Genomic DNA, 24,215 nt, shown 5'->3' with positions numbered 1-24,215 from the left:
GCTCAAGTAAGGACTTCAGCATCTGCCCACAGTTTGCAATCTTTCCTAAATAAATATCGATAAACAAGGACTACTAATTTCATTTACAAAACCAGTCTATGGTCAATACATTGCTGAAGGTTGCACACAGCAACTGGTCATGTCATGACCAATGCGGTCCCTAATGTAAGGAGGGCACCGCAGAATTCCTGATGTTCTCCAGCACTCCAGACGTGTCCTAATGACGGACAGCATAAACAGCTTACTCGCGGATGATTTGTGCTCATTCTAGCTGAGACATCAATACTGTCTCTCAAGTAAGCTGAACAGAACTGTAACGTCCTTCCCGAAATGTCGACTTGCTGGGGATGCGGAGCTAGCAATAAACGCTACAGATTTTCCTCAGACAGAACTTCTCCAGCTTTATTGCTTCATTTAATTGAATTTTCTTTTCTCCTCTCTTTTCTCAAATGCAGCTCATGAAAATGAAACAGTTCAGTCTCAGGCACACCATGTTCCTTTGTCAAAATTCATTAGCACAGCACAAATGTAACTGAAAGCAGAACCGACTCATTGTTTTAGGACGTAGTTTACAGTATAGTCTATACTGCTTGCTACTCACTTTCCTGTTTATTATCAGGTCCTTCCATGGCAGGTGGTTTAGAGGAAATAAATGGTGAAAGTTACATAAAACATCTGGGCCAGGTCCTCAAGGGATTTAAATTGTCGTGGTAACATTGGCAGGCTCTGGAGGACAGGCTTTACCAAATCAAAGTGCTCTTTGTTTTCTAATACAATTCCGCTGCACAACGAGACTAGAAAAGAGATTTATTTCTTCTGTAGCACTGTGCCCTTGATTAACCTAGTTTGTGGTACCTATTTCAGCGAAAGTGCTAATGCCAACACCGAGTTCAAAGTGTTGCTAAGCGTGATACCTGCCTGTTCATGTATCATTTGCTCCTCTCAAGCCATTTTCTGTCAGCAGAGAGGAGTTATGCTCTGGGTGAACCCCATATCATCATTAGCAGAAAATTACACCAAACTGCTGCAAAGTAATTATGCGGCTAAAGGTGAGCTGGGAGGAAGTCAGTGATTAGTTACCACTAGAGTCAGCCCACATCACATAACGTTTTGTTCAGAGGCTTTCAACCGATTTTCAAATCGGTGGCCAGTGCCGTGGGCTGAATTGAACCTTCACTCAGGCCTTGAGAATTATGCTCAGATACGCTTGGCCCTTTTTCATAACAAGTGAATTTTATTTCGGCATCTTATAGTACAATACAGGATAACAGTAAATATTAATCGATAGCTCAAGGTTGCTCTTGCACCACCAAGATATTCTCACTGAAATCTTTCATGGGTTCTTGCAGAGGTGCTGCAGTTACAGCAATCCATTGTGGTCACACTGCAGTGTAGCTATTTGTCATACAAAGAATGTGGAAAGTGTGAAGGTTTAGAAATGATGAGATCTGCATTACCTCAATAAAACTCTGCCTGAGTGAAAGACCTTGGAGCAATGACTGTGGAAGCAATAATAACACTGTACTCTATAAATGATCTTAAACACTGGTAAATTTAATCTCTGCCATTCCTGTGAAAATACATCTCCACAACGTGGACGATAATTTTGAAGCACTGAGATATCATCACTAATAACTGACTTTATTAATCCTTTTGCAGAATGGAGCAGCACACCCTCTGAGACACAGAGAAGGCGCAGTCCTTGACCAGTGGGACCCACCAGCAGGACTTCAAAGGCAACCGTGACACATGAGGCCCCATGAGGCAAACCATCAGTGGGTTCCACAGTTTTGTTTTGCATTTAGCCTTTCTCTCCCCGCCTCCCCTAGCCTCGGGCTACCCCCGCTCAGCTTCCTCCCTTCACCCCGCTGCTTCCCCTTCTCTTTCCCATTCCTCCCCTTCTGCTCACACTGTTCCCAAGAGCCAGCACTGAGCCAAATGGACAGCCAAAGGTGCTCAATACAGCCAAAATGCTGAAGGATTTGTACCCTGAGAGACAAGAAACCTTTGTATCCTTCAGAACACTGGACGGTCCTTTACAAGCAGCTTTCACCCTGTTTGACCCTGTTCATGTTGGTGAGGAGCCTGATGGAGTAACCCTAATCAGTAAATGGGTCTCCTAATATTGCCTCCAAACATGACACTGGAAACAAGATGGCTAGCGGTCAAATCCTGCCTCGAATAATGTGGGCAGCTATTTGGTGACTGCAGATATTGTCATTTGCTTCAACGCACCTCCATTCTGTGTGTACAGTTACCCACGCATACAGCTCCCCTTTAGTGGGACCCAGTTCTTCTGAAATCAGTCAGAATTTTATCACTGATTTAAATGGGAATGGGATTAGGGCACAGATAGCGCAGTCTGTGCGTATGGCTGACTTCAAAGTAATCCAACAATGCAATTCAGGGTCTGGCACCATTTGATGGCCTCAGCTACACAAATAGGGAACACAGGACTGAACGGTCTCTGCTGACTTACCACCACCCGCATGTTCTCCTCTGGGTCGGGCGGCCCAAGCCCAGCAGCTGGTGTTTCAAACAGCGAATCTTTCAAAAGCTATCCAGCTGTCACATGAAGGTTCATCTGACCCTGGGCTGGCTATGTGTGTTGGACATCTACTCTGGTTTTATCATTAAAAAATGTAAAGAAGATTTTTTCAAAAAGCTGCGAAATGCCCTCATAGATTTAATGAGACCTGGGCCACTAACCACTGCACCTTTGGAAAATCTGCCCTTTGTTGCAACTTTTAATTTCAACAAATTTCAAACTTTTGCAACTTTTAATTTCCAGGTCATGTAATCCATGACTGTGACTGTTAAGTGAAAAACACTTTTAGTTCCAGATCTTTGCTAGCCCTAAAGCTATAGATGACCCAGATGCTTTTTAACCTGCTCTTACGGAGGCTGTGAAAGCTTGCTTTTTTTTCCTCGATAAATGAAAACTTTCATGCACTGATCACTATTCCATCCAAAAGCATACTGCATATCAGCAAACAGAAGTCATTTTACAGAGAAACTTTTGCATATGGCTTGAAAGAAAGCCCAGCAAGAATTGACAATGACAGATGATCTCCCCAGTGGCATGCAGGAATAATGCACTTTCACATTTATATCAGGGAAAAACAAGCAATGGACATATTTAAATAACCATTAAAATTAAATGCCCGACACAAAGCAGTTTTCAACCCTGTTCTGCCGCACATCTTCTGGAAATCTTTAATGGATCTAATTTGAGGTCTTCTCATTTGCTTTGCTCATGAACAAAAACTTTGTAATGGAAGTTTGAGTGTACATGTTATCAGCAAAAGGTTCTCTCAAGGGAAATTAAGTGAAGGACATTTTTCTTGTCTTCATGTTTGACATTCAGGAGTAGTGATGAGATAAGGTAGGCACAGGAGTCTTTCAAAAAACCACCAGATTGCAATGGCAGCATTTCATAAGGACGTGAACCGTTCATCATCTGCTGCAAAGACTCCATTAACGTGGCCTGCTTTTAAATCCAGCGCTTCGCAAGGAATGCCATTTTCTACTGTTACTGTCACTTCGCCTTTCTCTTCTAAATTTTCTCTCTCTGTTGACTCTTTATTCTTCCTAAAAACAGGAAAGAGAAAATCATCTTATTCTGTTGACCTGCAGCACTCCACCGCGATTCCACAGACAGAAAACTGCACATTTAGTCAGAAGTTTATTGTAGGTTATGTTCTGAAAGGCATAATCCAGCACACCTCTTTGCTGTTGTAAATATACCACAGAAGGTGGGAGGCTCACAAATTGGAAGCCCTGGATTAGAGGTTTGAGGTAAACTTGTTGTAAGTATGTTATAAATATTACTTAACCTCCTTATTCTGTAAAATGACTGGAGGGTGCAGAAGGAAAAGCTTTTGCAAAACAAAAATGGAAAAAAACTCTAAATCTGTTTTTGCTTTACATCAGGAAGGACTGCACTAAACATCTAGTCTGACCCTGTTGTGTATGTCACAGATTTCAGTCCGTGATGTGGACAAATTAAAACATACTTTTTAGAAACAGATCAGCTTTAGACTATAGCCTCCAAATGATGAGACTTGAGTGCCCTCACACCCCCTGATGATCTCCAGAAGTCAGGTACTCTTAACGCTGTAAATCTGCATTTTTAGCTCCAACTTTATTAACAGCCACCTTCCTATCCAGTATTTTATGCTTTTGTTTTCTATATCAAACAATTGCACGGCTTTCACTTTTCCAGGCTCCAGTTCTCACCAAAAGCATAATAAAATAGTTGCTGAATAAAATTCTCAAAAAATGCAACCACGAGAAGACGTAATACAGAAATATCAGTCAACATGTCATGACGATCCTTTAATTCCAGATTTATTCTGACCTTAAGATCTACTAGTTCATAGTTGAAAAACCTGCTGTACTTCACAGCCTGCAGCATCAGCAGTTTCAGAGGATAAGAAACTCAAAGGTCAGCTCCACTGCTTCTTCCTATCCCACAACCTGTACTGTAACAATCTGACTCAGGATAATCATAACAACCTGACTCAGTGTAACTGCTAATAACAGCGATATTAACAATAATAAAATTTTATTGGCCTTTGGGAGATTCTTGGCATTACAGACTTGCTAAAAATAAACGTGGGGGGTAGTAGTGGAAACCTCTGACCTCTAGCTGCTGTATCTGCTCTTACAGTGATAAAAGGAGTGTTCTTTAGTACAAAAACTGTAGGGCAGAACATAAAAGAAGATACTAAGAAGCAGGTTCAAAATAAATGAGAGGAGTAGGAGACGTGTGGAACTTGTTGCCACAGGAATTTAGAGAAGCTAAAAATTTCTGAGTCCAAGGGGAGACTCAACAACTTAAGGGAAGAGAAAACATTGTGTGTTACCCAAAACATGAAGACCAAATCCAGCTTAGGAAGGCCCCCAGCTGCAAATTAGATGCTGGGAGAGTAATGGAGGGAACCACTCCATGTGTTTACTCTGTTTTCGGTCTTTTCAAGGCAAATATTTATGGGGTCTGTTGAAGAAGGGATTTTGGGGGGTAGGGGTAGACTTCAGTCTAGTTCAGCACAGCCAGTAGAGGATGGTCCTGCCCTGGGTATGTGCCAAATCTATTATCAGAGAGGGAGGTGTCCTATTGCCGCAGTGACAGGAGAACAAACATAAGGCTGGGAGACTGTGTCTGATCCAGCTCACTGTAGAGTCAAGGGTGAAAATCACATGGAGCTCTTCAAGCTGCGGCTTGCAATTTTACATGTTAGCAGTGATGCACACCGAAGATCTAATTAAGAAAATCTTTCAGTTCAAGAAATGACGCATGAGTCTAACTCATTACTGAAACTCTATTATAGGCCAATCATGTGCTTCCCTGCCATCCTGAGTATGAACGGCCTGAAGCACGTGCTTTTGGGCTTATCTGAACTGAAGTATTTAACTGGTACTTTAAAGGCCTATAAAGACAAAATGCCAGATTTATGAGAAGTCAACATTGTCCTTGGGGCCAGGTTTCCAACACAGCTTACTAGGCAACAGAGCTGCTATTATGTCAGCTCTGGACAGGTTTCCAAGAAAACTCATTACTGGACATGCTGAAGTCTTTGACAACCTGGTCACGTACTTCAGTGCCTGAAAAAGAGATGAGCACTTTAGAAATTCTCTTCTCTGATGTCTGGCTCTTCTTTCAAGAAGCCAAATAACCCAAGCCATCCCTTTTACCTCTCCAGTCTTTGCAACAGTAGATGGAAGAAATACATGTTTGGTTCACCCTCTCTCTCACTCCCCTACCCCTGTCTGCAGATGCCATTGAGGTGAAAGGAGGCTTAGAGTTCACTCACTGATGAATCTGCTCTGAGGAAAGGTTATATGTAAAGGCAGAGTAGGCAAACAGAGGGAGAAGTGAAAAGGAGCATAACAACTAAAAGGACAACAAGAGCATGAGACAGAGAAGATGCCAAGTGACTGTAGGCAGGCAGCAACAAGCCATATTACTGGTAGTATGATGACAAGAGCATGCAGTTTACACCATATTGAGGGGAACTGCTCAAACTCAGCTGAGTTATTTTGAAAATAGAAGGGGGAAAATGCTGTCTTTCAGCCTGATATGAAGCCTGATATGAAGCACAAATGATTATTTTACCTAGACAAATCATAGCTATTTAGTGTAATTTATTTATGTTACACTTATTTGAAATGTTCAAAGACCCCCTTTAAGTTAGGCACTACATAGACACACAGAGCCATGATACTACACAGAGGGCAGGTATGGGCTTCAGGTAGCAACGTTATTCTCCAGTTTTACAGAAGAGTTTGCCTAGGTTCAGGGGATGAAATAACTCAGCCCATACCACATCGAAGGTTGTGACAGGGCTTTAACTATCCACAGAAACCAAGTACCTGCCCAGACTCTTTCCCCAACAGCATCTCTCATCTATTGTTTGTTGAATTTTGTTTTTTTGAAAACAGAACGGGATTTTGCAAATTCATGCAACTCTTCTGAATGCAAAATATAACTGAAGGGATTCTGATTACACTACTAAAGGTTCTTTATGAGAAGCACTTATCCTTCACAATCAGTGTTGTTTTTCTAAGGTATTTTAACATTGTTCTTCAAGGTGATAAGGAGGCAGAAAGGAAAAGTCCCTGCAACACATCACTTTTCATAGATGAATCCCTTGTTCTGATATATTTGGAGATGCAGTCTACCATACCAATAATTTTAAAATTGTCTAGCTGTCAGAAGAAATTTACCCTTTTTCAGTTCTTCTGCTGTTCCTGTATGACTCTTGCTGAAGTCATAATTTTGTGTTAACCTAACCTCCACAGCAGCCTAAAGCATGGCAGAAGCTGAACTTCTATGGCAGAATCTCATCTTAGCTGAGAAATTTCTATTCTTTATGCCCAACTCTGAGCCAACAGAGATGTCAGGAGCAAAACTCCACCTACTCTCTGTCTTGCTCCAACATGCTTACACTAGGGAAGCATGAAGAACCTTCTTTTTTTCACCAGTGACACCCCAGGGCAGAAACTGAAAGGAAAAGAGATTATCTCTCTCCTACCCTACTGCCAAACAGCAAACACCTAGGCTCATGGGGAGATCTGGTCATGAACCTGTGAAGGGTTGCGTACTTTGGGCTCATCAAGTCATGAATTGTAGGTGAGACCATGCACTGCCGTTCCATTGAGCAGGCCCTCTTCAGCCATACATTAATTATTATTGTGTCCTCTACTGAGGCTTCTCAAACTGCAGCAGCAAATTATTTTTTTTAGACCTGCCAGCTTTTGGCACTACTTCTCTGGAAGGGGCACAGTTACTCCCAGCCTTCTCCCTCTTGGTAGCTATTTGGATAGTCTGTGAGAGGAGGCTTCCCTCTGGCACGCTAAACCTCGAGAAGAATGACAGTAAATGTCTTTGTAAAGCTATCATCTCTGTTTTGGTGGCCTCCAGAATCGTATTCTTATACCCCCAATTTCCTCATTAGACCTCAGCATTACTAAGGCATCCACACCTCACAGTTGAAAATTTTAACCTCTTCCCTGAGAAAAGGACACATGGGTTGACTTTACCTGTGGAGGGAGGGGCACAGCTATAATTTCTCTGAGGCTGATCTGAAAAGCAAAACCAGCCCAGCTGACTTAACTTGCCAATCAGTATTCAGTTAAAACAGAATAAAAGCTAAGCCGCTTACTTCTTGCGTTGCCGAATCCCTGCAACAATGAGGAAAACAATTCCAGCCACAATCAGACAAAGAACAACACCAAATACGATAAGCCAAACAGGCGTGGAGGGTTCAACAGGAGGTGATAAGGTTGAAGTTATCTTCAGGAACTGCAGCGTTTTGTCACTCAGTAGGAAGGCACTGTTGATTCTGTTCCGGTTCATCCTTCATAAAAACACAAAGAACATCACAACTCTTCATAAAGGTATTTTATAAGTTAAAAAGAAAGAAGGGGAAAAAAAGGAATTTTCAGGTATGTGCTGCAAGTCTAGAAGAGCTGAATTTGATCCAGCATGATATTGGTAGGATTCACAGACCTTCACTTTTAACATAGAACTTGTCAGTAATCCATAGACACCCACACACTTAACAGTGTTTTGAACACCAGACTTCCGTATGTATTTATCTGGAAAATTGGGAAATACAGATAAGACCTGAAGTATAGTATTATTTATTTCTGGTTCGGACCATGTGCTGAAGACATAGCAGGTTGTAATCCGTCTTGTGCATGCTGTCTTGTGCATGCAGCATTCAAGGTTAGCATGGGAGTGGCAGATCTACCCTACAATGTTCAGAGGATTTACTTATCAGTGCCCCTTGGCTCCTCAAACTGAACCATCCTGCATGTTATGGGCTGGTACATCTGCTCTTGCTGCGGTAGATTTACTTAGGTGCATGAGGCACAGGCTAGAAGTTGGTCTAGAAGAATCCACCCCTATTGCCAACATGCCTTTCCTCCCTGCAGGATGAAGCTAAAGGGATTTGTACTTGCACATTTTTTCCATTATGAGAAACTGTAAGTCTGAGAAATACACTTTTTTCATATGAGTAGTACAACTGCTACCCTTTAATGGTTATCTTCACCCACATTCACTACTTCAAAGCATTTGCAGGTATTTCTGGGTCTGAATCTATACAGCCTTAAGAGGCTTTAGCAGCATCTTTCATTAGCTTTTTCAAAATGTTAACATTTTTTGAGAGAATGTATTACACATATTGGTCTTGAGAGATTCCTTTTGATTGTGGTTGTGTGATTTACAGCAGCTCTCTCTTGTACACAATTCAATTTATTTACCATAGAGCAAGTGTTTCCTAAGAACAGATATATGAGAAATACAGGTAAGATTTTGCAAATTTCTCTTATTGGAAATCATAATGTTTGACTGTCCCTGAAACAGGAAGTTCTTAGCCTGAATGGAAAGCTAACATTCCTGGAGAGGACTGGAAGCCATGCATATTATAAGACTCAAAATACAGTAAGCCGTCTTTGATTTAGAAAAGATTTTCATCATTATGATGATGAAAGGATCATTGTGAACAGCTGAAATAAGCATTGTTCACCCTCATCTAACGTCTGGAGTTACAGAAAATTATGTGCTGAACCCCATGCAGGCAACTACAGGTGCATTTCATGTTTGTATATGCATAAATGTATCTTGTGCATATTTATGCAAGATCTTGGGTCTCATACATAGCTGAGAGAAGGTTTACCTTCCTCTTTATTCTTACTTTGTAGAGAATCTCATAAAATAAAATTCTGGTGCACGGAGAGCATTCTTATGCGCTACTGTAGTATGAAGAATTAGAATAAGAGCTTAGCATGGAAGCCTGCAATCAGAAATGGTTGAATAAAAAGTATTGTAGTTTTATAGACCGTTTTATTCCTTGTTTCTAAGTTAGGCAGGAATTAAAACTTTTCATAAATAGCATATTCTTTATTGGGTGACAGACAACAGTTAAAAAACAAACATACTATAATACCATCAAATTTCTGTGGCAAACAGGGCACATAAAAGACTTAAATAAATCAGCTTATGCTACTGAACGTATCAAAGAATAACAGAAATGCAAAAACTCTGCATTCCAGCACTCTTACAGAGAGCTTCAGTGAATAAATAATCTGCTTCCTCCACTAATGCTATGAAGCTATTGTTTGGGGTCTCTGTAGGAAATAGTTTAATCTGCTCATAAGCTTAAAAGTTAATCTTTCCAAAAGAACTCATACTCATTCATCAGGAATTAGGCATTACACCTCCACAGGGATAACATGAACTTTCAAGACAAAGTACAGAATGCCTAAAAACAAAGAGGTCTGTTTTCCACTCCATGCTTGAGAAATGTACATGAGTTATGCTGCTTGTGGGAGTCATCCCTATAAACCCCTTATGTAGGTTTGGTGAACCACTGAAGTCAGATTACCCATTTTTTCTTTTTCCCTCTTCAGCTCAACACTCTTGCTTTTATTGGATACAGAATGCAATATTTAGTAGAAAGCAAACTGACTTGTACTGCATGGTACTTTGTACAAGCAATGCTCAGCTACGGTATTGACTGGCATTCTAGACAGAGCTGGTATGAAAAGAATGTGAGTATAAGATTGTTTAAGCCAAGCTGGGACACAGCCAGCTCCACTCATGAAGAGCTCACATGAGCTGTTCTCATGTGAAAGCTGACTTCTAAATTAAGTCAGATGAACTGTACTTGAGAAGCACCAAAAGGGAGCCTATGGCCATTAGTCCAGGTGTACATGTGCATGTGGCATGCAATGAGAGTTAAATTATATAAATCCCACCCAGAAAGTGTGCAATTCTGTCATCTGGGGGAGAAGGCTTTCTCGCTGGGAAATGTAGCAGCTGGATGAGAGCAGTGTATGTGCCCTGCACTAGACAGCAAATTACAGGTAGGGCTCTGGAAAGGGACTAGATTTATTGAGAGGCTCCAGTGTCAAGAGAGCTTCCTTCTGAAGTTATAATCCCAAGGCTCACGTGCTTTGCATTCGGTGGGACTGTTAAAAATCCTTCTAACCTCACATGCATGAAAGAGTACTGACCCCTTAGTGTTTTAACTACTAGGATTGGTTCATCCTTAAAGAGGCAGAGTTCTCATTCATACAAGGCCCAGAGAGAGAAAGCATCCTCAGTCAGCTGAGGAAGAAAAGATTGCAGAAGCAGTGACTGTACCTGATGGCTGCCTCTACCTCACTTCCAGCAACAGTTGTCACGTTTTTGGAAGAATCTGTAACCACAAACCAAAATGACACCCGATCCGTCACATTGCAGAGCAGCACATTGGAAATTCTGCAGATAGTTAAAACAAAAATCATCATTAAAGAAGCATGGAAGGAATTATGGAAATATTTTAGATTTTCTTAAAATATTGCTTTCATCTAAAGGCAGAGAAATTCTTACTTTTTAAAAAGTTAACAGCTAATGCTCAAAGAAGAAATATCACTCACAGCATTTCCCATTTCCCAATATGATAAAAAAAGAATTAAGCTTATTGGAACCAAACTTGAGTCTTCAAATGAATTTCAACTTGCATCGTCTTGGACATACATTTAACGTAATCAAATGGAAAAATACATATTTGCATCTTAATCATCAGGGCTGTGACAAAGGCTACATAATGGGACAAACACATTGGTGAACTAAGAATTTTGGTTTTGACAGCTAATAGCAAAGGAACCAGGCATGGGGGATTCCCCACATGATTTTGAAGTGAGTGCAGTCCTTCTACAGGATACACTTGTTGGAAGGAAGAGCAATGAAATTGATGTTATTCTTTTTGACATCTTTGTTCGCTGAGTCAAGCACAGAGTGGAGGCAAGAGGCTAAATTTAGACATTCTACTGGCACTGGCCTATGCCCTTCAGCTTATGCTATGACAAATATTCATCTGTTTTAAAAGAAGATTGCTCAGCTTTATGTGAAGTTAATAGTGGAAGGGCACAGGCATGCAGCATCTCATGGCACACTAAAAAGTGTGCAGAACGTCTTTTAAATGCCTTTTTTTTTTTCAGATTCTTACAAATTTGTTTTCTACCACTAATACTAGTAAATGGTGGAACTATCATTAGAAAAACCTCATGGAATTATATCATCATGAGTATTTAAACTAAAGAAGTGAAGGCTAATACATTAGCATCGATAGTGACTGAGGATAGATGGTTCCCCTGTGTTCTTCCATCTGTTCCTAGTTTATTCACACAACTAAGAAACAAACCAGACAAACTTGTGTAATATACAGGAATTGTATACGGTCGCATTTATTACAGCATGGCAAGGAACACAGTATGTATCATAAAAGGACAGCCAAAGCCTTTATGAATTCAATGACAGATAGCTAGAGAGATAAAAGTGGGGAAAAAAAATAGTTCTATATGATTAATAAATAACCCAAAGAATTTTGCTCAGGATTCAGATTTATTGGCCTCGTCCAAGCAGCAAGCAGATATTCTGAAAGTCCAGGACCAAGAATTAGGACAATTTTTATTTCCAGAGAGCAGCCTGGACTTGGTTCACCTTTGCATGAGGTCTACCTGGCTACAAGCACAACACAGCTGCCCTGTCTTGACAGACCCTGCTTGGGATGATCAGTCTTCAGATACTACCTGCTGTTCCAGAGAAGGAAACCCTGCTGTGAGCCAGCAAAGAAGAATGCAGCTCCTCTTTTAATTAACTACAGTGACGTCTGTAATGCTACTAACTATTATAATTGGTTTTAAAGTTTGGCCTGCCCATCATCAAAATGCAAGTTTTAACATTTCTTTTGCAGCCTCTGCTCTTTCTCCTCTTTCTCAGGGTGACAGATCCCCGGCTGCAAGCCATCTCCCCCGCCACAGAGCTCTGTTTTGTAGTGCCATCTGCTGGCTAATTACAAGCATAATTAAATAATCTCTGCAGGGGCCTGAGAAGCAGGAAGCATGAGGTAAAAAGGAATGCAAGGGAGCCAGAATTACCGGTGAATGTGTAGTCTCCATCCTGCTTTTAAGGTGGGACAGGCATTGGCTTGATCACAGCAGTTCATTATGGATATTTTGCAGAAATATTTGACTTACTGCTGGAAGCTTTTTTTGGGTGGTGTTTTGGGTGCCTTGAGTAGTCCAGCCTTTCATTTTATAGAGAAGGTATACATTCCATAGGGATATGCGATAAAATGGAAAACAATGATTTTGCAAAGCTGAAATACCCACTTTTACCTCTCTGGAACAATGTCATTTTTGCAAATACAGAGATTTTTTTTTGGATAAAAGAGGAAAGCCATTCTCTGGAATTTGAAAAGATGTTCACATCAGTTTTCTGGCAACAGTCAGAGATGAAAGCAGATTTATTCCTCCCAAACAAAAGCAAAGCACAAAATTTAGAGGGGGGCTGGGGGGAAGAGTCTACTTTTGGCTGGTGGCTGACACGCTCTTGCTGACTTCACAGAATACCTAAAATTGTATCTGCAGAGGGAGTTTTCCATAAGGAGAATTTATGACAGTAGGACCTAAATCTTCATGCTACTGCAGTTCTTAAAGCTGGAATTTCTGTGGCACAATCAAAAACTGATGCAGGTAGAAAAGCTGAGTTCGTGTTACTCTACGGGTGTTCTCAAAATGGGATGAGTGTGGAAAGTTCGATCACCAAAGAGAAAGATCAGATTGGTAGACAAAGGCTGGCAGAACACCCTGACTCCTCAACCTGGGGTCTGCCCTAGAGCATCAAGGGCTTTCAGCTTGAGATAGGGCCGTCAGTCAGCATTTCTCTTTCCCTAGAACAAACAGTATTGAATCAGTTGGGTAGCAAGGCTCATGCTAGGATATGTAAATTTTGCTTCCTTTCTGCTCCCTGTTGTGTCTAAAATCCTTGCTCAATTATAAGCACCCAAAACCTGGCTTCACTGCCACTTTTTCATCAGTGGAATCTGAATCCTGTAAATCCTTTCAGGGTCCAAAGAGAGTAATACTGCTCACGAGAAGTTCAAAGGGGATTGAGTAAACACCAAAACAGACTGGTTCAACAACAACCAATGCAATTTCTTTGCAGCAGATACACCTTTTTTTCCTGTGCTATTTGTACACAGGTTTGATTCACAGCATGCAGAAGCATTAAAAACTATACCTTTACACTGTTTAGATTTCAGAAACCTGACTTCTTCATGCACTATGCTAATTAAGCGTATTTGTAAACAAATATGTGGACATCTTTTAGTTTCCTTAGAAAGTGATAGACTTTTGTCATGGAGATAAGACGGCTGTTATTGTCAGAATAACAAGATCCTGGTCCTGGCCTTACGGCACCATGGCAAAAGTCCAAAATTGCAAGTGAATGCCATTGAGTAGAGGGCAGGAAACCCTGATGGTTCCTTGGCCTGAAGTACCATCATTGTTCCTTAAGAAGATTTAAAGGATTGTTTAGGGGTAAGAAAGAGCTGCCAGAGACTCAAAGGGAGCTCGGTGCCTATAGTGACCCTTAGCTCATGGGAGAACCGCAGGCCCAAGTCCCAAGCACCCATCTCCAGCTCTCCCAAAAGCATCAGGCCTCCTCAAACTTCGCACTGCACAGCTGCTCCTGCAAAGGAACGTTATTTTTTTCCTTTTTTGTGAGCAGCAGCCATAGGATCACCTTGACATAACAGCTTTAACTCTACAAGCTTACTCTGTTGTTCTAAATGGTCACAATATTTTTATATCAAAATAGCCTGTCTTAGGAAGATGGATAATGTTGATGAATTTTTTCTGGTCACTTCAGGAGGAATACTGCAGCTTTTTTTATCTACAAATGGGGAGATGTACCAAAAGTAGATTCTGTTACTTGAATGAAAGTAAACGTGATGACGTTCTTTCTGCACTAAAGATTAACTAGTCTCAGACCCAAAAGAGATGCATATTATTTCAAATGAGTCACAGATTAGAGAAACCAGGGTTACTAAAACAGACTACAGACAATCATTTTTTAACACTGAGAGATCGAAGGTTGGCTTATGTAGTTCAGAACGTATGTATTGTGAATGAATTGAAAGGCCATATATAGAGCAGGAAATAAAGGATTTTTATTTCTCCACTGAAAAAGAAGTGTTTATTTTATCTGTATCAATAACTACTGAGTATTTTGATGGATTGTGTCTTCTTTCTGTTTCACATAAACTTGAAAATTTGACAAGCCTTTCAAACATTAAACACAGCTCCATGCTTTATTAAATTTTAGTTTAGAAATTAACTTTAGAGAACTTGAGACATAATGTGCAATCCTGTCCATTCTGCATTGGGTCGCTCAGTGGTTACACAAGTGCAACAGCATCAACTGCTGTTTCCAGCAGCACATTCAAATGGTTGTCATTATAGGCTGGCTTTTATCCAGCTTCAGAAGCCTAACAAAAGGTGACTTTGAACCTCAAAAATTATGGGACAGGCTGCAACAGTGCTTATGCTGATCCACCAGGCAAATTATCTAGGGCCTGATCCAGCTTGCTGAAGTTAATGGCATTTGGTCTCATGTGGGAGTTAGTTGTGGCTGTGAGTTACTGCAGGGCTGTGGGTGCGTTAGAAATTAATGGGATGTTAAAGGGGAGGTTTTTCACATCCTGGTTATGGCCCTGTGCAGAATTTATACCCTGGCAGAACCAGTATTTGGTTATGTACAATACTGGTGAATTTTTCATAAGTCTTTATTTTGACAAAAATCTTTAATTAACCAGATGCAAAATCTGGGTAAAGTTAGATGCTACCAGAATGCAGTCACAAGCAGTTCGTTTGTTCTTTTATGACAGAATAATTGATCATTGATCTTTTACAGCTCCCAACTAAAATCTGTTGGCATTTATCTGTAAGAGCTCCTGTAGCGTAATGTAATTTATTTGCCACAAGCTCTTTCTTCTGCCTCTCTTTTCACCACACTGCGAGCCACTGCCACTATCCTTACCAGCTACGCAACAGTGCTGCTCCTGTGTGCATGGCATGCTGCTGTACCCTCTGGGATGCTGAGTGCTCCCACACCTCCAGACCCATTGCAGAGGAGATGGAAATGGACCGCACTCCTTCCTCTGTACCCAGCTCCTTCCAGCTGCCAGCCACGAGGGTGGGGAAAGGAGTGTGTTATTTCCAGGACTTCTAACAGGACGGAGGCTTTCATAGCTTTCCTGCTCCCATGTAATAGGCAGGTTATTTGGGGAGTATTGAGAGGTTCATCTAGCTCTTCATCACTGAATGGGGACTCTGAGGTCCCCTGGGATTCGGGAGAGATCTATGGATAGGAAACTCTTCAGCCTGTTGCCTAGTAAATTGTACCAGATCTCAAAGCTGCAGAGCTGTACTTCAGCTGACATGCTGTTCACACATGACCCAAAAGGTATCTAGCAGTCCTAGATCAGTTATACCTCCAAGGCACAGCCCAACAAGTTACACCCCATGAGGATGTCCTATACCATCTTAAAAAGAGGTGAAGATGCCCACACCTAACTGTTTCCAAATATTATACTGACTTCTCCTCTGACAAACATAGTAGCAGGAAATTACTGATGTGTGCAACCCCACCTCCAAACTTGAGTAACACTGACATTATCATATTTTTCCATAGGAAAAATTGTCTGGGCAGGAAACTGAATTAAGCATAAATTCTGTGATTTCCCAGAGTGGATAGAGATATTTTCCATTAGAACTCCTTTCATACTGGCTTGATTTTTTCCCATTCCTGCACCAAGCACTCTAATATTTGTTGAGTCTGCAGAGAGCCATGGTGCTTGAAGAGGAAAAAGATTACTGGCTTCTGACACCGTTTTTTTGCTGTGTGAAAGCACCACAACTTTGAAGGAAGAGAATAATTTTTTAAAAAATGGATCTGGGACAAAACCAAGTATACAAAAGTGAATCTTTGTGTATCAGATACTGGATGAAAACTCTGCTAATTTGAAAACCCGAGAAAAAGCCCTGCATAATCACCTTTAATTGGCTTATATCTGGAACTCATACTTTGTATGTGTCATTTTGTGTGTCATAGCATACTTGGCTGGTTTTATTAAGCTTGGTGTAATGGCTCTCTTGCTCAAAGGAGACAACATCTGAGGGATAAAAATGAAGCAGCAAGGAACGAAACACTCCTCTTACATGGAGGGGGAAATCACCTTCTATTTAAGAGAAAGTGCGGCAGCCACAATAATCACCATGTGACTAAAGTTAACTAATATCTTTGCAACTATGGAATATGCTTCATCTGATGCAATGACAGCCTGAAGCAGTTTTTTTAAAAGTAAATTAAGAACCTTATCCTCATTAGCCTAACAGAACAATAAATCTTTCCTTTAAGACTGCAAAACAATGAAAAAATAATAGGCCTATAGAAATACACTTACAAGGTTTCTCATTTAAGAAAGATAAGAACATACTGAAAATACAGCTTGCTAAATGGTCTGTCTAATCTGGTACCTTATTTCATAAGTAGCAAGGATCAGAAGCCTGAGAAGAATATTCAATACCTCAGGGCAGACTTAATCCCAGAACCAATTAAAGGCTGATTTATGTCTGAACTGCAACATCTGAAACTTTTTGATGCTAGGTAACTCAACTGCTGCAATATTAGAGATGGCTACATGCAGCAGTACACAGCCCTGGCACAGCTATCCACCTTCCAGTTCTCTGACTCAGCTCATCTTCAGCATACTGCTTGAAGCTGTGCTCTAAGAAAACGTGCACCAAAGCTGCCTGTTCAAGGATCTGTACTGCATTTCTTGACCTTGCTAATGTGTGCCTTCGCCTCCTCCCAGTATGGTCTCCAGAAGGTATCATGTCTTACTGGCAGATTCTGCTAGAGTGAATTGGCACAATCTCACTGAGATCCACAGCTGCGTTACATCACTTCACATCAACAGGGATACTGTCCAAAGACTGAATATTGCTTAAGACAGAGAGAGTGTGATGTTTAACATATACCTGCGTGTTAAAGAAATATACTGGGATGCTCTGGTTTTAGAAGCTGTGTATAATGATCTCTACAGTTCAGTACAGCAGAGAGTGGGCCACTACCTGCAGCATTGTTAATATGTATAAGGCAAATCAGAGTAGAGACTTACTGAGTTGTGCTCTTGCTGGAATATTTTCTCATTGCAAAAGCCACCATTGCTTTGAAGAGGAACTCTTCATTGGCATCCCAGGCATACTGTAAAGGAAGATGGAAAATAATCATTTTCAGCACTGGTGCTGGCAGTACAGAGAAGGAAAAGAGTCACTGAACTTGAAATGCTATAATGATCTAGGAAATAAATAAATTCTGTGGTTGTGCTATGAAAATAAATTCCTGCCCATTATTTACTGTGCACAAAGGATTTTTTCTAATGGCTGTGCAATATAAAGTGCAAAGAATGTTTCAAAAAAACTGAATAAATTGAATGTTTCCAAAAGCTGACCAAACTGGAGATGTAAAGTTTCTTGTACCAAAGACTAAGCATATTACTAGAATTCTACCCACAGAGCTGCACCCATGGCTTTGCCTCTTTTGCTGGATAAACACTGTTAAAGTAGAAGGTTCAAATCCACTCTCAAACACCATTTGGCTCTGCACAAAGATTAAAAAAAAAAAAAAGGTAATGTTGAAGGTAGTCTCTGGGAGTTGGATGTCAGGACACCAGGAAATAAAATGAGATTATGGCCTTATTGCTGCACACCATCCCTGCATCGAGAAGACAGACTCAACTATAGTATAAATTACTACATCGCATGTGAGACAAAAGAAAGAAAATAGCATCCTTACTACTTCAATAAGAAGTAAAATACAGGCTTCAAAAACTGTTCTCTGTTGTCTTGATGAAATATGCTTCCATAATTTCAGTTTTCTGAGATAGCTTCACTAGGTTCCCCTGGGCTTTCATTCACATATGCAATTCTAATGACCTGTAAGAACTGCACCTATTACATTGTTATAACAAGAGCCATGACTGAGGCATACTGATTGAATTTCCCCTTTCAGCAAATTACAAAGATTAATAGTTTCTTGAAATGATATTAATGGGGGTTAGAGGCAGCTTTCTTCAGTCAATCAGAACACAAGTCTAATCTTTAACTTTCAGCATTAAAAATAACCTGCACAGTAATCATACAAACCAGAAACACAATGGTGTTTTTTCATTGGGCCTTTATAACACATTCAAAACCCACCAATGTACATCAAAAAACAGTAAACAGCACTGCAAATGCCAAATCTTAATTCTGGCTTTTAAATTCTGATTTTGGATGCATGAAGCTGCAACCTCTCCACAGAAAGACGGAATCCAACTTTCAGGCATCATCCCTCATTTTGCTCTGACATCCTGTGGACTGGGAACATAAACAGGGAAGGAGGCAGTCATTTAAAGGGCAGAAAGTTGTACTGATCATATTTATCATCCCTAGACAAATGATGAGTTGTGAAACAGGCTCTGAGAGGTGGTAGGACAGGGATAACAGCACTGAGCAACAAACAACTTGAGTAGCATTAAAATCCAGATGCAGTGCTGAACCTGGGTTCTGACTCACCACTCGTGCCTTGTGAATGAAGGAAGGTGTAAGCATACTGTGATAATGCATGCCAGTCTAGGAACTTAAACTGGAAAAAAAAAAGAAAGATTCTTTGAAAAGAAATTATAAAAGCCTGTATTGTGATCCCATTGCACTGACGAAAACATGACAGTAATGACAGCAACTAGTACTAAAAGAAAAAGAGATAATATAGTAGAGGAATTAATATAGATGAGAGCCATAAAACGAATTATTGCAATTTTAAAGACATCCGTATTTAAACCACGGAGCACAATTTGCAGCATGAAAAGGGAAGATCTTCCCTTTTCTGTGTGTAGTAGTATTGACTAAATCCCTACATGCCATCTGCAGTCTTTGAGAATGGGTCCAAAAGGACAGAAAAAAATCATTTGTTATCCAGTGGATTAAACCAGCTGTAGAGATAATTTAATCAGTTGTCTTGAAAATGGATAACGATGAAGCATATTCCATTTCATGCTTACATGGACACAAATGCAATGCAGCACTACCAAGTATACATACTTATTTATGTTTAGTGCAGTACATGTATATGCACAATTCATCACTATCAAGTATTCGGTTTTTATAAATAATGCAGTAGCCTAGAGCTTCTTTAAGTCAGAGTAACAAAAAGGGTATCTCAAAACAGGGAAAACAATTTGTAGTAAGGAACTCCTGCCCCAGCTGAAAGAGTAAGCAATTTACAAAAGACAATAAACAGAAAGCTGCAAGAAATGGGGAGGAGACCGGCAGAGAAGTCCGGGGTCTGCTTGAGTGAGGAGAAGGCAGGCAACCTTCTGGGCAGAAGGGCAAGAAGCCCCAGGAAAATAGTGATCAGACAGGAGGCAGAGGAGATGGAGCTGGCTGTGGGCTCCATATGAACAAGAACTTCCGTACATGACTGCGTGCAGGAATATGCAGGGGGAGGCAACATAATGAGCAGAAAAAGTATGGCAAAAATACCTTTAAGCTAATCAACTGTATCAACTCAGGACAAGTGGGCACGAATTGCCAGAAGCCAATTTCTAATCAGCTTTCTCCAGTGAGACGGATAGCTGCGAAGAAACCTGAATCATTCCACTACGGGGCTTTATCAATTTCATCTTTATCCTCCAACTGCAAAGGCCTGGACTGCAGATGATGACTGAGGATGTTGCTTCTGTTCTTATGCTCCTACAAAGTGTAGCTATCGATGCACATTTTGTGCTGCTGTAGAGGAAATGTACTAAATATCATTTGCAACCACACACTACAAACATAAGATAACTCTGTTACCAATGAAACCTTATATGATGGTATCAGAACTATTAATGTTTACCATCTTCTTTGCTCTACAAAGGAACAAACACAAAGACCTTGGCTCAGTTGCACTTGCCATCCTTTAGATGTTAAGGAGAACAGAATTAGACACAGCTGACTGTGAAAGCCAGCCATAAATGCCTGTTAGTGAAAGAGGAGGCTGATGAGATATTGGGTAAAATGATGAGTGTAGATTGGCAGTGGGATGAAATACTATAGTAGTGCTCTAAGGAAGACAAAATTTAAGGTATTAGAATGAGATTATAATATTACAAGATTGCCCTGAGCAACCTGATCTGATTTCAGTGTTGACCTGGCTTTGAGCAGCAGGGGACTAGGGACCTTCCAAGGTCCCTTCCCTCTTGAACGGTTCTGTGTTTTAACTAGACAGCCATTCGGACTGCAGTGTGGCAACATACACATGAACACGCTTCTGGGCCCCATTTGGTGCCAAGATGTCAGGTGCACATCAGCCCTTCTCCCCTTCATCTTCTACCATGGGAACAGTCTGAATACATGAGCCAGAAGGGAAGAGCACCTTCTACTTCACCTGGCTGCAGCCCTTGACGGGACAGCTCTTTGACTCTTACAGTTAAACTGAGTGGTGACACAGTTACATAGACTTCTCAGTGCACATCACTTCTGCTCACTCCCTAGCTGTCTTTGGCTCTTTTGAATTAACTCTCTGCCACCCTGCTAACTCCATGAGTAGGAAGCAACTACTGACTAGCAGCTATTCCAGAAGCCACTCATAAAGTTAACACCACCCTCAGAGAGACTCATAAATCACCTTCCTTCCATTTAGGCTTACAGACACCATGTTTCCTCCCACCGGTGAGCAAATAATGTCCCTGTCAAGTACACTCATTATTTGCAAATAAAATGATAACAGCTAAATACTTACTGTATCTGAACTGCTCTTTCCAGCTCCATTGTGATAAGAACTATATAAATACACTAAATGGCACTCCTTGCCAAAGTACAGCCTAGCCTGTGAACAAATTAAAAAATGGTGTCCTGTCTTTATTAGCATCACACAAAGTGGACGGCATGCACTAAACCATGTGGAAAACTATACTAACCTACTTCCTATGCCCCTGAATGTACATTGGAGTTACCCTGCCAGTCCTAAAGAAGAATGTCCACAGTGTCAGGATTTTCTGTTATCAACTATCTTGAAGTGACTTGGAAATGAATGAAACAGAATTCAACAGCAAAGCATCATACCAAGATATTCTAAGCTAACTGTGTCCTACTGTGATACAATGACAGTATTATCCTTTTCTTTGCTAAAATAAATAAATGAAAAAGTGTTCCAAATTCTTCAATCAAAATGAATTTCAGTTTGATAGTAGTTTCAGTTTTCAGCTTCAGTCATTTGCAGAGAAGATTGCAATGGCTATGAAAAGGAACTATTACCTGTGCACTTAATAAATTGTTCATTATTTATGGGTAATTTTGTATGGCATCATACCACTTCCAGCATGTTGTTGTTCTAAAACGCTGTTCTAGATTGTCCCGTTCTTAGGGTTTTCACACACTTTGTTATATGAAATAAACTACTATCTAGCTACAAAAAAACAACAGACTCCTCAGTTATTGCTTTTTTGTCGTAATATAAAGTGCCTTTAAGATTAATGATTTGTATCATACCCTTTTTGGATGAAAAATAAAAAAAAATCACAAATGATCAAACAAAGCCCCGTTATTTTACTGTAGTTGGAGAAGTAAAAAGCACTAAGAAAGAGCATTACTGGGAATGGCAATTTTCTTTCTTTGCTACTATTTTGAACGAAGATTAAATCAAAATATTAGCAGTTATCTTCAAAAGAAGCTTCAATAATGATTTTGACGTATTTTCAGCCATAGGATTACACTATTTTTAATAATTTTTTTAACAAACCAGGCTTCCACCAAAGAGAATTGACTCCAACATGAATTTCCGCAGACAAATACTTTAGCATGTATCTTGATTATTTCTTCTCTGTTTTTTGAAGTTACCAGTGGAATTAGGTCTCTGCTAATGTTAGTTTAAATTACCTGATATTTCAGGGTAATTTTAGAATGGCTTCTACGGTCATAGGGAGATTCTCATATCTTCAGTCTCTTATAACATGAGTAACCTACTGCTTGTTGTTTCCCAGGGCTCCTGATATAATCAGACACCAGACTTCCAGTAGAGATGACTGTCCAAGACATTTCACATCTAATTTTATGTTGAGCCCTGTAACATGCTGCAGGTTTGCTCTAACCATTAAAAACTGCAAATAAAGTTCTGGGCTCTGCCATATTTCATAGCACTTTAGATCAGGAAGGACCATTTGGTCATCTAATGTCCTGATCTCTTATGTATCACAGACCCTTCTTGCTCACACCAGTACTTCTATGTAAAACGCAAGGACTTGATTTAACCCAAAGCATTTCAGTCCTCATGAGACTAGCCTGTGCACCACGCGCAGAGAAGAAAGGCCACTCTCTGAGCCCCTACATTTGTAGGGAATTGATGAGATACGCTTGAATGATCTCTACAGCTCATGCACATCTGAGAGCCTGACGTAAAGTCCCATTTCATAAAGACCTACCAATCTTTTTCTGCTTCTTCTCCTAGACATATTTGACCTTAGAATTAGCATGCTCAAGCAGAAGTGCTTTTCCCAAAATACAGACTTAGATTTATGCAGCACCTCTCATGCATAAAGTGTAACATCTCTACTGTTTTTCCAGGAAAAAAAAAAAATCTTTGACAGAAAATTATCTCTATGAAAAGGCAAGCTTTGTATTTCTCTTAAAGGATGCCATTTTAAGGAGTGGACTAGTCAAATGTCAAGAAATGGATGCCCGGATCATGACTTGAGCAAGCTATTACAATTAAAACTTCAGAACAAATTGCTTCTGCTGCCTTCAGAAATTTTACAGTATATATTATTTCTGTTGTGACAGATATTCACTTAAGAAGAATACTTTACTTACTGCATTATCTCCCAAAGCTGTTTTGATACTAAGCCGCACTTTGAAAGCATTCTGTGCATCTGACACAAAGAGAAAAAAGCAAACATATATTGATAGTCAGCCAAAATAGGATTTTAAATAATTTACTTCTCTAATTATTTCACAAATCACAGCTTCTAAATGTGTCTTAACAGATCACCTGGTTAGGAGAACAGAAGTTACTAGCATGAAAAATGCCGCAGCCCTAAAGTCTCAGTGAAGTTTACCATGACCTCTTTAAAATAAATGAGATCAACTTCCGTACTTAATTTGCAAACTCATAAAAGAAGCGACTGCTCAGCGTTTCAATCTTCAGACTGGAGACAAACAGTTACAATAAAAATCTGAGAAGCTGACAGCTTTGTAGGCATAAACTCATAGCTACGTTTACCTGGGGAAGGATGGGAATCACGTCCAAAACATACCTGGCTTGCAGAGCTCAGCATCAGCAATGGCAACTACAGAGAGTGTAAGCAGCAAAACCCGTAACATCCCGCCAGAGTGGAAAGGTTGAGGCAAAAAGAAGTGAGTCTCCCCTGTAAAGCACTCTTAAACTTTCTGTGACCCAGGATTAAAGCATCAGCAGCACAAGTGAGCAACCAAGTAAAAGGTTTAATAATTAACCCCGTTATTTTAGCTAAAACAGGCACTAGAAACAACTGTCTTCTGTTAGTTATTTACTACCTTTTTCCATAGTGAAAAAAGGCTATAACAAGTTCTTAATTTTCCTTCTTCTTTTTTAGAATAATACAAAACTTCATGCAGTGCTCCAGGCCAACATTTTTTCCCCCTAGATGTGATGTCAGACAGGCACAGATGTCTGAGGGACATCACACCAGAGCAGCCGGTGACTGCGGTAGCAGGACACCATGCTATTTACCCACAGCTGGTGAATTTGAAGCTCGGCTGCTGCCAGATCCGAAAGGAAACTGCCACCCAGCTTCCCTAGGAAACTGCCTGGCCCC

The 24,215-nt window shown here is 40.4% G+C and overlaps 1 protein-coding gene across 1 annotated transcript; it reads right to left on the bottom strand.

Annotated features, from left to right (window-relative positions):
• Positions 1-3,434: 3,434 nt before the first annotated feature.
• Positions 3,435-23,742, bottom strand: CLTRN (collectrin, amino acid transport regulator; the record flags this gene model as incomplete). Its single annotated transcript, XM_082491212.1, has 6 exons — positions 3,435-3,591; positions 7,668-7,862; positions 10,658-10,774; positions 17,523-17,608; positions 23,233-23,291; positions 23,676-23,742. The coding sequence occupies 6 exons, from the start codon at positions 23,740-23,742 to the stop codon at positions 3,435-3,437; spliced, it is 681 nt and encodes a 226-aa protein (XP_082347338.1).
• Between the last annotated feature and the right edge of the window lie 473 nt (positions 23,743-24,215).

Source organism: Vanellus vanellus (assembly GCF_965231255.1).
Source record: "Vanellus vanellus genome assembly, chromosome: 1".
NCBI classification, from domain to species: domain Eukaryota; kingdom Metazoa; phylum Chordata; class Aves; order Charadriiformes; family Charadriidae; genus Vanellus; species Vanellus vanellus.
This window is presented reverse-complemented; position numbering and strand designations above follow the sequence as displayed.